The sequence below is a fragment of the Arvicola amphibius genome, chromosome 5 (genome assembly GCF_903992535.2).
Source record: "Arvicola amphibius chromosome 5, mArvAmp1.2, whole genome shotgun sequence".
NCBI lineage: Eukaryota > Metazoa > Chordata > Mammalia > Rodentia > Cricetidae > Arvicola > Arvicola amphibius.
This window is the reverse complement of record NC_052051.1, coordinates 144,970,156-144,985,508: the sequence shown is the minus strand read 5'-3', so window position 1 is coordinate 144,985,508 and position 15,353 is coordinate 144,970,156. Positions and strand designations below refer to the sequence as shown.

The 15,353-nt window shown below is 39.6% G+C and overlaps 1 protein-coding gene across 1 annotated transcript in view; it reads left to right on the top strand.

The window, feature by feature from the left end:
* Positions 1 to 13,860, top strand: part of Dcc (DCC netrin 1 receptor) — a 658,913-nt gene extending 645,053 nt beyond the window's left edge. The window contains exons 28-29 of the mRNA XM_042055177.1: positions 11,397 to 11,539; positions 13,771 to 13,860. Of these exons, the coding sequence (XP_041911111.1) occupies positions 11,397 to 11,539; positions 13,771 to 13,860 (233 nt within the window). The remainder of the gene's footprint in view (positions 1 to 11,396; positions 11,540 to 13,770) is intronic.
* The last annotated feature ends 1,493 nt before the right edge of the window (positions 13,861 to 15,353 follow it).

Sequence of the window (15,353 nt, the reverse complement as noted above, 5' to 3'; positions counted from 1 at the left end):
CCAATGTTTTCTAATATTGTTTTATTTTTTTGTTTGTTTACCGGGTTAGAGTCCAATGAATGGCCCTGAATGGGCAATAGTCTTCTTGTCTTGGCCTCCCAAATGCTGGGATAAGAGGCAAATGTCACTGTGCTTGGCTGATTCTTCCTAAATCTCAAAGAGAGCTAAGACATTAAATAGAAAGTTAAATTGGCAGGGTTTGGGTTTGGGGAGGAGCCTGGGAAGAGTTGAAAGTAGAGGAGTAGATTAAAACAAAATAAATCTACTCATAAGCTAGGGAAATAGAAATAATATAAAATTTAAAATACCAAGCTGTTAAAAAACAACATGAGAGTGAAATGCAGGCAGGATAGCTTTATTAGCCTGCAATATCAATTTTATAGGTAATAATTTAGAGAGCAAATTATTTAACTGTGTTGGATATAAGGAAATCATGAGTCAAAGAAATTACATTATCAGGTTAATTAATTGTCATTTATAGCATGGATAACTGTCCCTCAAAATCTTGTTTTAGCATCTTCCTTGTTTGACTGTAGCACTGCTGAGAACAGGTAGAATGCTTAAGAGGCAGAAAGGGAATTAGGTCAGTAGAGAGCATAGCCGGGAAGGATATCGTGGGCCCCAGGGGCCCTTCCTGTCTCTCCCCATCTCTTTGTATTACCCTTACCAGTTGACAAGCCCTTTCCTGTCACCCACTCCCACCATGATGTGCGCCTGCAATACAGGGTTGAAAACCATAAGATGAAGTGACCATGTCCCTTGCCTTTAAAGTTGCCTTTCCTAGGCATGTGTTGAATAGCAGAAACTGTGAATCCCTTTCTGCATGTGTGAGTATTTAGCTGGACTTCGTTTTATAAATCACACATTGTTCATTGACTTGGAGAAGATAAAACAGTGAATTCAAACTCCTTCATTTTGTCCATGAGCTAATTGCTTCTGGTTGGGAATCCCTCATCCATCCATAACTAAATGCAAGTAGATGAGTTTTTCAATTTCTACAACCCCAGAGATGTTGTTTTTCTCGCTTGCTGTCACCCATATGCACGTTTGTTTCTTCCTCCCAAAGTGAGATGTAGTTTCCTGATCACGTTCTGAAAGTCACTCCTTTTGTTTGGAACAGAGCTCAGACCATGTTGATATAAGGTTGAAATTTTATTACATTAGCAGCTTGGAATCCTGGAAGTGTTTCTTTTATATTTCTTTTTCTTTTTCTTTGTTATGTCATTCTGAAGAAACACATAGGAGTTTCGTTTAAATTGTTCATGCATATGCTAATTGTCAAGGTAAGTGCTATTCTCTAAAACAAAGGAGTAAACATGAAGTCATCTCTACAAGCTGCTGCTGAGATTTGTCATCCTCAGAAACACTAGGGAGAGCCTTGGCATATCCAGACAGTGAGAAACAAGAGTTTAGCATGCTGGTGAAATGGGTTGTTTTCTACTTTCTAGTGTTTCCAGCAATGCCTTGGGAGAGTAGGTCGCAGCTCCCTTTGATTTGTCAAAGTGTTATCTGTGGCTTGTAGGTCTGGGCCATGTTTTTCCAGGCTCTTAGCTTCTTACAAGATTGATATAAGGTGTTATATGGATTTTTTTTTTTTTTGCTAGCACAGTTTATTCAAAGTAAAGGAATCAGATTGATTAGAATTGCGTTGTCAAGATTGACAGTTGGCCACAAGGCATGAGCGTGCTCAAGGAGTGTAATTATTCTTTGAGTTTTTCTTTTATGGTATAAAAAAATGAACAGGTTGGTTTCTAAGGACAGTAACTTGTGTGGTGGTCCTTACGTTAACTGCCAGATTAAGTTATATGACCTCATTTCTACTGTGCATTCCTATTTATAATATATATGATTTAACTAATATGTGCCTATGTTAACATGACATAATTGTTCCAAGAATGAATCCTCCCTAAAAGTTTCCTTAGACTGTTTTGTGATAAGACTTTTCCTAGGGAGGTATAAAACATGTCTTCTCAATCTCCAGGACAGACAAAAACACTGATACCTTCAAAGTCCAACTTGATGAACCAATAAGTTTTATTAGGGTTACTTATAGGAATATGAAGGGTTACTTACAGGAGCAAAAATGACTCAAAGACAGCTACATCACCACAGCCCACCCCAGCATGGATAACAGCTCATAAAAGTTAGGAATCAGAAGCACACCACAGTCTGCAGGTAGTGCAACAGATTGGGGTGCCCTTTCCAAGTCAGTCAGTTGGTATAAACTTTTGTCCAGACAACTTCTGCTTCTTCCAGAACGCTGCTCTGGAAACATCTTTACATCTTGATTCTTATAAGAGTATTCTATGCAGCTTGGCTTCTTTGAGAATGTCTCTCTGCAGTTTGTATTGTTTGCGTCGTGTGTGGGAACAGGGAGGGGAGCAAATCCTGTCTGTTTCAGGGACTGTTGAATACATTTTGACTTGTTTGCCTTCTGTCTTAAAGAACTTCTCTGAAGGATAGATGTTTCTATCTCTGAGGAATTTATTATGTAACACTCCACCCCTTCCTCTTACATTTTACATTCTTCTTTCTGACCCCCTCTTGTGCAATGATCCTTGACTGTTGAAAAGGATGGCTAAGGATGTCCACCTATGGCTCAAAATTAGGCCACGTGTCACCCTAAAATTCACCTGTTCTCAAGAGTTTCACCATTGATTGAGTCAAGGCTGACAACAATGGTAAGCTATGGGTGTAAACACAAATGTTTAAAGGGCAGTTTGACATCCATGTAGTAAAACCATAAGTGTTTCTTTTCCTTTTGACACTATGATCTTCCCAGCCACATATTTGTCCTGGCTTACAATACTAGTTGTGAGCTCCCTCTCCTGGAGTGGGACTTAAATACCATCCAAAGATTTGCTAAGTCTTATCCATGATAGCCAAGCCATAAGCAGACACATCTTGCCTAGCATGGCATTATTTAAGCGCACAGTGCCTGTAGCCAAGCAGGAATGTTGAGGTCTATTCTCCATCAGCAGCATGCATGCCCCATCCCTCTGGAACTATAAAAGCCAGTTAACAAGGTGGGAGTTTCCGGTTCAGTTTCAGCTTTAGTTCTGCATGCCCTGCAGGCAAAGTGTGCACAAGGGATGTCTTCAGCGAAAGGGTCTTACTTTCTGAATCTGGCATACAACTGACAGCAGTTGCAGTAGTCTTTATGATCTGTGGTGCCTCGGGGGCTTCCCTAGCCAACAACTTCATAGAGTAATAGCCCACCCTTCACACTGTGATTTTCATTCAATATTTTAGTGACCTCTGAGGGTTTGCTTTCCCGTACAAACTGGGGTAGCTTTTGTGTTTAGACTCTTTAGATGTTATGTTTTAACACCCTGCTTTTCCTTTTAATTAGCTCAGATCCAGTAGAACGGTAAGGTATCTGGGCATACCATCAGATCTGGTTATCTTCATCCTATTCTGTATCTCAATGTGCATGAAATGCTACCTCTGTCACTTTCAATTCTTCATGGACACCCATGTGTAACACTGAGTTGGGTGAAACTTTTAATGGTGGCTTTCCATGTTGCTCTCTTACACAGAAATGCTTATAAGAGGCCCATGGCAGTGTCAACACAGGTGAAGCCATTTTTGTAGCTCTCACTGGCAGGCATAGGTCCTATTAAGCCTACCTGACAATTTCTCATGGGGTAGGTTAACTTGTGTGCATGTCTAATGAGGGCTTCATTTGTTTACGTTATAATAGGGAGTAGTGCTCACATATTTCTGCAGCATGCAAGATATCATTGTATTTCACAGAAATGCCAGTAGCCTTAGATAATTTCCTACCTATATTGGTTCCACTATGACCAGACTTATGTGGATGCAATGGGTAGCTTTCAAGGGTAGCTGAGGGGAAATGGCCCATACTTTGAAAAGAGCATCTTCTTCTTGATTTCCAGCAATATCTGATGGGCTGTGATCTGCTACATGGAAAATTCCCGGGATTTCTGATTCAAGTTGAAATCTATTGTATATTTCTTTTCGTGTTTGTTGTCTGCTGCGCACCGCACCCCCGTGTCTGCGCTCTGTGCGCTTGAACCCAGTTCACGAGATTTGGGCAAACACACACAGACAGAGAGACAGCGACACGGGTCATCCTTGAATTCCCCAAGAATGCCCCCTTTATTGTGTTCATGGGCAGATTATACAGAGACAGCCACGCCCCATCCAAACCCACCAGAAACCACTCTCCTGCCATCAGGAACTCCTGAAGGTCTCAGGTCTCGTGCTTAGAGCAGCTGTAGGCACTCAGATCAGGGGATAACAAGAAATTCAGGATCTGGGGTCTCACTGCTCCCAACATCTCCCCCATAATTTTTTTATAAAACAGAAGACCCTCCTGACCACAAAGCCTTTTGGTCACTTTGATTGAACCTGTACTCAGGAGAGACTGACAGCATCTCCTCAGGAGAATACTGGCTTTTAGGGAACACAAGAGAGAGCAACTTCACTGCCTTCTCCTTGTCCCGCTGCTGCGTTCTCGGGTAGCCCAGTGGGGTCTGTGCTCCAGTTTGTCTCAGCTCCAGCACTTGTTGTGCACTTCTGTGGCATTCACCAGATGCAGTTGCGGTCATGCTGCACTTCTGCGCCCTGAGGCCCGCGCTGGAAGCGGGCCTAGCGTTTTTGCCTCGTTGGTCCTCGAGGCAGGTCCCGGGATTTGGCGTTGCAGCCCCTCAGCGCTTGTTTTATATACTGCTCACAGTTGCTGTTCTAGTGCTGTGCACGGAGCCTTTGCTCCTTTCCATGACTGAGAACAAAGCACTATTAGAACTGATTGCTTTTGCCATAGCCCCCAGCAACAGCCTTCCTCACTCCTGAAGGAAGGTACTGTTATGGTAGTGGGTAAGGCACATAACTGTTCAGCCAATCCTACAAGAATCTAGCCTGCCCCAAAGCTTCTAAGGCTTCCTGTCCCAATCCTCTATAACACTTTTCTCTATCAAGTTATACAGAAGATGGGCTGCTTGTGCAAGATCGAGTGTGAAAATTCACCAGTATCTCAAGAGCCCTCAAAATGTCCTTCACATTTACAGGACAGGCTCTTTGGTCTGTAGCATTGTCGGGGATCACATGTGTAATACTGAACCATAACACACCAATGAGTTTTACAGCTGTGCCTGGTCCTTGCACCTTATGGGACTGATTGCTCATCTTTGCTTCCTCAGATGAACCTGCATCCTAAAGATGCATTTCTAAATCTGCAAAACACTCAAGAGGTTAACATCATGTCATTTAGGTCATGAAACCTATTTTTCAGATGGTGAGCAGGAAACTAAGCAAGATCCTTGGCCACTGTCCCATAACAAATAGTAAGACTTTGAATTTAACCTTGCTAGAAGGTTCACTGTTGGCTATTCCATGTGAATAACCCAAGGGCCATGTAGAAAAAGCCAGGCAGTGTTTAAAGCATATACCAAATCCCTGTCTGCAAGTGAAATCTAGGAAATCTCAACATGGAGGAATTAACTCAGGTTAACAGTTCACCCAACAGTATCAGTATATCAACGGATGAGAGGCAGCAGGATGGCGCTCTATGAAATGTCTTCATTTTGGGCAAGTCCCCAGGCTCCACTCTCTTACACAAATGCCAGAGGATTGCGGTTCTTTTTAATTTCAAAATGGCATATGCCACACGTCTAGTTATTTTATATAAAGATGTATGTTTGGTTCCAGTGCTGTAGAAGATGGGGTCAGAATGCTGCCCTTGCGGAAGGCAACTGGTAAGTCGTCAGATGCACAGTAAAGAATTACTTCTGACTTGTAGCCCCATGGAAGACTGGGGATGCAACCTAGAAAATCAAATCAGAAAACAATTGCTCAGTGAGCTTCAAATACTTAAGTAAAGGGTAAAGCTCAGCTTGGTGAGCTTTTGGGGAGTCAGGCTTCTAGCATCCGACTTCAAATAGCTGAGGTTCAAAGCAGAAAATGATAAATCTGTGCAAAGAGAGCTGGAGCACAGGCACAGAATTAAACACACACCCAGCAGAAGGGGGTCAGCGTCCCAGTAGGAAAATGCTCCTGGAAATCTTGGATTCACAGCATCTCTTCTTTACTAAAGAACAGTTTTGACATTGACATTGTCTAATTGGCTGTTCATAAACTGCTCCTGGGAAATTCCTCCTATATACATATCTGTACCTCCTTCTTCATCATGTGGAAAGAAAAAGCATGAAAGGCCACTGATTACACAGTCAAATCCTTCCAATAATAAACTCTGGAGGACTGCTCAAACCTTTGCCTCTTATAAATTTTTGTGGAGATTAGTTCTACCTCAGTGTCTTGGTTTCCAAGAACCTCAGGTTCCTTTAGGCAGAACAAATAAAGAAGGTCACTGGATAGAATCCCGGCCCCACGGAGGTTTCAGAGTCTTGAACATTTGGGATGCTGTCAATAGTATTTCAGAAAAGGAAGTGCGTTCAAATTTACATCTTCACTGTGGTCTGGAATCAAAAGTTTCTGAGATCCCTGGTGCAAAGCTCACAGTGTCTTATCATTGCATAACATTCAGTACATTCTGAAAGAATGAATAATTGTTGCCTCATCACTAGAGACAATCACTTAACATAACGATCTTCATTTTTTTAATGAGTTTGAATTAAGGTAGTCTTTAGGCACACCTGCATTGCAGTGCAATATATTAATATGGCAAAGGGAGTATAATACATAAAGCATATATGTATTATATGTTAGGGAGAAAATGTATCTGAGAGTATTTCTGTAGTGCTAATGGTAAGTCATGCCTAAGCGTCACATTTTCTTTACATACAAAGCTGTCAAAAATGTACTGAGATAAATATTAAGGATCATATGAACAAGTCTGGTAAATTCTAAAAGAATATTTATTTCATGTGTTTTCGCATTAAAAAAATGACAGAAACCAGCCCTGCTATAATTTCCTCCATGATAAGCTAGGTTAATGTCTTTTCATTTCTCTAATACGCGTTTGCCTTTTCTTTGTATAAATACCCACATTAAAGAGAACTGGTTTTCAGTGTGTACTGAGTATATTACATGGACTTGGTAAAGCCCTCAGACCTAGTTTAAATTTCTTTAAAACATTTGGAAAACCTTAAAAATAAAAGCAATTCTGTTTTCGTCATCTAGGAAGCCTTGATTTAAAAAAAGAGAAGTATGTACAAATAAGTCCATAGAGAAAACAGTCGTTAGGATGTGTTTGCTCTGCTGAAGTAGTGAGGTATGAAAGATGCTCCTGAAAGTACGACCTTTGGGAGAAAAAGAGCTGAACTCATATCCACCCAGAACCTGGAAACCATTGTAGGGGGATACATGAGCACAGTTCAGAGATTGTAATTCAAAACAGGAATCCGGGGGACATATTCATTCTCCAGTTCAACAGCCCTCGTTTTGGAACTGTCAGTACTTTGGTTGGGCCCTTTGGCACTGTCAAACATTAGTTTGGTTGGGCCTTTGGCTCATTTGTTTTGGTTTTTTTGTTTGTTTGTTTCATGTTTTGATGACAGAATTCTTAGGTTTTCTGTGTATGTACCTGGGCTGGGGAGGTAGGGGGCATGTTACTTGAGATAGAACCAGGCTATGTACCAAGGCTGGCTTTGAACTTATGCTGCCCTCACGTCTCAGCCTCCAACTTGTTTGGATAAGAGTAGTATGTACTACCGTCACCATTTCAAGAACTTCTAACTTTGAGAATTCCTTTGCAAAATGTGTATCTAAATTTAAAAAAATGTATCAGTATTTATATTTCATTGATGTATGTATGTATGTATTCATCTATTTATCTATCACAGTTCTGGGAATTAATCTCAGGGCTCTATGTATACTGGGCAAGTAATCTAACCATAACCTACATCCCCAGGCAAACAATGTAAAATATTAATACAAATTAAACCTTAGGACCTTCTGAAGATGCAGTTGAGAACTCAGTTATAACAAGTTTTATAGCGCCTCCATCTGTAAGTGAGATACTGACAGGAACACCCTATTGTAGCACATTTAATAAAAACCCAGAGACAGAAATTGGGGTTCAACCTGCAGGTCAGAAAAGCAAAACAGCCAGCTACTGGTTCTTACCCCTACCTCAGTCCGAAATGGCAATCCTGCCTCCAGAAATCTCAGAAAGAGATTGTCTCTGAGAGCTGTCTCATCCCATTTTATATTCCTCGCCAGGGCTGGGATTAAGCACTGATGCCTGGTTTCTATGGCAATCTAGTGTAGCTAGTGAGATTAAGGTGTGTAAGGCTGTAAGGCTGAGAGCACAACTGTTTTACTTTTTGAACTTCAGGCAAGCTTTATTTGTTAAAAATACAAATGAAATATCACTACACCCTATGTGCAGCAAAAGGCTAAACAGAAAGGATAGAGGTAAATGTACCACACACATGATTGGTTCACGTCCAGTGAAGACAAGCTAACATTACAATCTCTGTATGAATGGAGATTTGACTATCATTTGGTTAGAGCATAATGGTAGTAAAAACCAATCCTAGGTCATGAACCCTAAATGACTGTGTCATGTACTCAAAATTTGCATGGTGTATTTGTTTTATTCCAGTAACTTTCCTCTTTTTAGGAATGATTAATGAAGTTGCAATTTTCAAAAATTTATTATTGTTATTTTATTATTATTATTATTATTGCGACTGTGTGTGTGTGTGTGTTTGATACCTGTTATAATAGCATGATTATGGAATTTAGAGACAATTTTCTGGAGTTGACTCTCCCTGACACACGCACCACAGATACTGGGCGTGGAACTCAAGTAATGGGACTTGGAGAGCAAGCATTTTCCTTTGAGCCATCTCTTCAGCCAGCAAGTGTCTATTTTTATAATATTCTTCCCATTTAAGATTACTTAAGTTGGTATTAGAGACTATAACAGAAGAAATATGAATACTTATGAAGATTATGGCACTGCTATGCATATATTTAAAAGCAGTGTAATAAAGATGCGTGAAGACAATGCTAGAGTTTATTGACATTACAACTCACTTATGACATTCAGTGACATGGGAAAAAGGTTCATTCCTCAAGCTAAATATAGTCTTTGATTTCCAGTAATGTTCACTTTCATGGTTTCCTGAAAAATCTCACTTTGATAAAATAAAACAAGTTATGAGTTAGGATGCCTTCCCTTATCCAGGGCAGTTATATATAAGCTAGGGAAACGGTCTGCCCAAATGTGGAACTTTGAGTTTACTTGATTTTGTTCCATTCTTTATACTCATGTGTAAGCTCAGAGTAATAATACCTATGATTATTTTAATATAGAAATAATAAAATTAGCCTTACTTGAACAACTCAGTAAGGATCAGCTACTTACAGTGTGTGTGTGTGTGTGTGTGTGTGTGCGTGCATGTGGAGGCCAGAGAAGAAAGCCAGATATCATTCACTCATTGGACATAGCCCACCTTTTCTGTTTCGAAAGAGGGTTTCTCACTGGAATGAAGCTTGCTTATTAAGGAAGCCAGTGGTCCAGTGGGCCCCAGAGACCTATCTGACTCTGTCTCCTCACCATTGGAATTACAAATGCATGCTCAATCAACCATATTGGTTACATGTGTTCTGGGACTCAAGCACATGCTCAATCAACCGTATTGGTTACATGTGTTCTGGGGCTCGGACTCAGGAACTCATGTCTGAAATGAAAGAACCTTATAGACAGAGCCGCCTCCGCAGACCTCAACCAATTTAAATATGTAATCTCATTTAATACTTAGAAATCACTCTTATCATTACCATTCTACAGATAAATAAGCCAGGAGAGGTTCAGAAAATCAAGAGACTGCATAACCAGCAATCAATGAATATATGAGATTTCTGTGTCTGGTTACATACTTAGATCCCTAGTGTTTAGTAAAAAGATATTGAGAAGGAACTGGATGTTAGAACATGACAGGGGAAAATAGATTCATACTCAGATTTATCCTTTACAGTGTCTAGCTTTTTAGCAGATTATAGATTTATTAGAGTATTTACATTGTTTCAAATAAACAAAAGACCCTTTTTATGGTCATAGATGCATTATCCCAGTTAATGCTTTAACCCTGGTATGTTTGTTAAAATAGTAGTCTGTTTCAAAGACTATAGTACCATCTAAGATCAGTAGAACAAAGAACTAAAGTATCATAATTTGTGGTAGAATAGAAAAGAGGCAAGCTTTTATACCTTTCTTTTAAAGTTTTTATTTTGCTTATTTGTGTTTTGAGATTATAATTACATCATTTTCTTCTTTTCCCTCTACTCCTCCAACCACTGCCATCTACCTGCATTGATTGATATATATATGTGTTTGTATGTACGTATGTGTGTGTGTGTGCTCATGCTTGTGAATGTATATCCTAAATATATAAGTACAACCTTCTCGGTGTGTATAATGTTACTCATGTGCATACATTTTTTCAGGACTGACGGTTTAGTATTGGATGACCAGTGGGTGTGCTCTTCCCTGGAGAAGACTGTTTCTCCCACTCTCGGCACTCCTTTGTTGCCGCTATTTCTTTATCTGGGGCTAAGGTCTCACAAGCTTGCTCCCTTCTGTACTAGTGTGCCTATTGGTGTCATCCTTGAACAGGGCCTATGTTGACTTAAAGTCATGTTGGTGCAGCTTCATGAGTGTAGATTCTCCCACACCCTATAACATTTGTGCCAAAGCTCTTGGTTTCAAGTCTAACTAGACATGACTCTTTTGTCCTGTGATATGTGCTACCCAGTTCAATAAGTCTTTATAAACACTTATTGAAAGTTAATAGCAATAAAGCAGAAACAAGAAATAAGAAAGTTAAGCAGAATTTTTAAGGAAATTTTAAACGAAATAAAAAGCAATTAATTATTTTAGTAAAAAAATGTCATTCGATGGACTTAATTTCTTGCTTGTTTTTGATCAATATTAGAATGCATTCTGTTGACAGTTTACTTTGGTCAGAAAAATTATTTCGTTTTGTTAAATAGATCATTATACAATTCTCTCAGTTTAGCCATGCAAGACTTTCTTTTGCTGAAATATGTAGTATTTCCTTACAGACCAAACAGCTATTTTTTCTAAGTTCACACATCTCTATCTCTTATATAATTTAGGGGTTATTATACAGTTCATAATACCCAGACCCAGAGGCTGCCAAATAATGAGCTCACCTGTTAATCTGTAGTTTGAAAAGAAAAGTCTGAAAAGTCTGGAGCTCCCTGCCTGATTTGGAATCCACGTGTAATTAGTCACGATTTGTAGAGCTTCACCAGGCAAGGCCTTCCCACAGTCTGTCTTCCATTCAGGGAAAATAAAGCGAGTCTGCTCTAAGAGTTAGAATCTATCACTACACACAGAATGAAGAACATGGTCAAGTCAAGGCCAGCCTGCTGGATTCAGACCTTGTGCTTTGGATGTTTTATATCTTACTTTTGTCAACCTGTGTTTTCTATTCCAGGACCTACTCTGCCCAAGACTCATGTTAAAACAGCCTCTCTTGGGCTGGCTGGAAAGGCAAGGTCCCCGTTGCTTCCCGTGTCTGTGCCAACAGCCCCTGAAGTGTCTGAGGAGAGTCACAAGCCAACAGAGGATCCAGCCAGTGTAAGAGCCTGTGTTCACTGTCGTGCGGTACAATGTGATCTAAAGCGGTCATCACCCATCAGCACATAAGGCATTGTTTTTACACCTTGCCTAGCTATACTTAAGTGTGATGAGAAAGATTACAAAAAAGAGTATATATATATATATATATATATATATATATATATATACATACACAAGGGAATCAGTTAAATTAAAGATACATAGATACCAAAGTATTTACTAACCTATAAATTCATATAATCATATATAATCATACTTTTTTTTTTTGGTTTTTCGAGACAGGGTTTCTCTGAAGCTTTTTTTTTTTTTTAGAGCCTGTCCTGGAACTAGCTCTTGTAGACCAGACTGGCCTCAAACTCACAGAGATCCGCCTGCCTCTGCCTCCCGAGTGCTGGGATTAAAGGCGTGCGCCACCACCGCCCGGCTATAATCATACTTTTATACATGTGTATATCTATAAATGTCTGCCCATAAGAGCCTACACACACACCCTATGATTTCTATGAAATACCTTGAAATCCTGGAAAGAAAACAATGTGCTCCTTATTGAACTAATATTTAACTGAAAGCTATAGCCTAAGGAATTTGCTGAAGTTAGTCATTGCTTCTAAATCCATAAAAGCATAAATATTCAAGAATGAATGGAGCTAGACAACCAAAGACAAAGAGCACAGAAAGCCTTAACAAAATAGAAGAGTGCCTGAAAACACAGCATGCAAACCTCCAATTCTCCAACCGAAGATAAAAAATAAAAAGGAGAGTAGAACAAAGTCCCATGAAGTGAGGTAGTTCTCTCAGTATTGAGCATGGGCATGGGGACCAGAAGATTGAGGAGCAGAGAAGGTGAGGTGAGAGCTAGCCAAAAGAAGTTCTATGAAGAGACCGTTTGGAGATAGCATAGTTTGTAAGCTAATGGAAACACATTTAGGAAATAGAAGGAAAATTTTATTAGTTAAGGAACAGAAATTTTCTGTTCTAAGAGAAGAAGTCAAATATGATTAAATTAGAAAATTTAATTTGAGAGGAAAAATAAGAACTTTTCTATCAAAGGTGCACTATGAAAGAGATTGACATGAGGCTACCCAAAGGCAGCTGTTTGGAATGTTAGTGTACTTCTGAACAGTTTAGATCAGCTGATCTAAATTTGCCCCATTTCTGCTTTTGCTTTCATATATTTCTTATGTCTTTTAATGCTTTGTTCTTTGCTTTCACTATTTTCAGTCAACCCTAATTATTAAACAGGCCATTTGACATCAGAGCTAAAAATTTTAATATATATATATGTGTGTGTATATAATATATATATATATATACACATATATATATATGAAAATATTAATGTGATGACCCTGGATAATTTTAAATTTTCTAGGAACTATACTAAAAGCATAAAAATTGGAATATGCAATTTAATGCTTTTATTTAATCCAATATTTTCCAAGTATTGTATTAATACTTGATAAATATGAAACAACTGTCAATACAATACTTTCCTTTTGTTTTCACATTATCCATAAGTGTGTCTTATATGTGAAATATATTGAACTTAGAGTAACCATATTTAAAGAATACAATAGTTAAATTCAGATAAATAATTCAGACAACCAAAACAACATATTTGAAAATGGATGTCCAAAGACCAAATGTGATGTCACACACCTTTAATCCTAGCTCTGAAATGGTAGAAGCAGATGGAGCTCTGTGAGTTTGAGGTCAGTGTGGCCTACATAAAGAGTTCTAGACCATCATGGATTATAAGTGAGACACTGCTTCAAAAAAAAGAAGAGAAGAGACAGACAGAGAGGGGGGGGGGGAAGAGAGAGGGAGAGAGGAGGAACGGAGGGGAAAAGGAAAGAAAGAGAAGGGGGAGAAAGAATGAAAGAGAGAGAGAGAGGAAGGAAGCAAAGAAGGAAGGGATAGGAAGGAGGAAAAAGGGAGGGAGGGAATAGGAAATAATTGATCAAGTAATTATCTCACTACAAACTTCATTCTTTTTGTACAAAACAGTGTATTGCATCAACAGGCTACTTTTTAGTCATGTATTGCTAGCTCCTTTTCTATCACACCTTCATTCAGTTAACATTCTCTGAGAATAGTTCTTGCTATAGGTCCCCATGTCAAATTCAAGAATGATAAGTGGTCCAAGCAATGGCCTAATAATAAGTGGGTCCCTCATGGAGGGAGCCCACCATGACGCAGGACTAACTCTGCTCTCGTTCTCTTTTTAGGTGTATGAACAGGACGACCTGAGTGAGCAAATGGCAAGTCTGGAAGGGCTAATGAAGCAACTTAATGCCATCACAGGTTCAGCTTTTTGACACATATTGTCGAAGCACTGAGGTTTTCTGGGAACTTTACAGCATACCAAGCATCCATAAACAGCACACCCATGTCCAAAAACTCTAACCAGTGTACAGGTCAACCGTCAGGACCACTCAGTTAAGGAACACCTGAAGCAGGTCAGAAGTAATCAGCATCCCATCCTACATGGACATCAGGAACCTGACAAGGATGGCCATGAGGTCCCTAAGCAAAAGCAAAGATGCGTCTTCTCTGAGAAGTCAAGGCTGAAGTTTCTGGCATAGTCCTGGGTCTTCGTCACTGCAGTGACCCTGGTGTCATCACTGATGACTACATTTTCTTTCTGTGATGTCTTTCATTTTTGGTGTAGGTCTAGTCTTACAAAATACAAGTGCATTATTCCAGCCTGTATCATGCCATAGCAAATCAGATAAAAAAAAATCTCACTATTTTTATTTTCAACTTTAAACTACAAAGCATCCATGGTAATCCCCTCACTCCATAGCACCAAAGGATTGGCTGTTTTCCTTGGCACCAGAAAAAGTAAATTAAGAGAATGAGCAAAGATCAGGGAATGCTTGTTTATAGCTCAATCATACATCTCACACGGGTGGCAGATATCAGTGAGTGGGTACAAAATGTTTACCAATTTGAGAAGTGTCTGTAAATCCATCCATGATTAACATTTATGCCCAGAGTATAGAAACCTAAAATTCCTCAACTGGTGTTATCCTGCCAACAATGGTACCTTTCTAGAAGGAGAGTACAATATGCACTCTTCTCAGACACATGGTGATTGTGTACTTAAGCGCAGAATATGATACTTTTCAACTTGAGTGGCTTCCGTGCCATTCCACACTGTGATGGCCTGTCTGAGTTTCACTAAGGCTTCTTCTTCGGGCATTTGGCCAGAAGCATCCCACAATCCTCCATCCATCATCCCTCTATTTCCCCTGGGCAAGCAGCCTTAGGTAAAATGGCCAACTCCATGCATCCTATATCCTGTGTCCCCAGTATCCCTCTGTGGAGAAAGTAGACTTCCTGAGAGCAAGCTCGAAAGAAGGAAAAGGAGCATGAAAAACCATTTCCAATAGCATCTTTTCTTGAGCAATGTCACTTCCAGCTATAGTATCTTCACTGAGCTGTGCGAGGCAACATTAATGGATGTTTACTACAAGCTCTGTTGGAAGGGCAACCTTCTATACCATGCCTAAGACAGAGTCAGGGAGGGGAGAGGGGGTGGGTACCACTTGACATCTGACACATCATAACTCCTATAGGTATTTTTCAAAGCAGCATCTTAAACTGTGGACTAGAATTTTAAACTCTTGCCATGTTATCTACAGCTTGAAACTAGCCGAAATTGAGAACGTTCTGTGCATTTCCTTTTAGTTTGAGAATTTTCAGCTGTATTTGGAGTTAATCCCTATTTATGCAGCTGAGTCGCCAAAAGGGAGCTAGTTTGCATACTTATCAGTTAGGTGACTTGAAAACCCAATGAGAGTTCCAG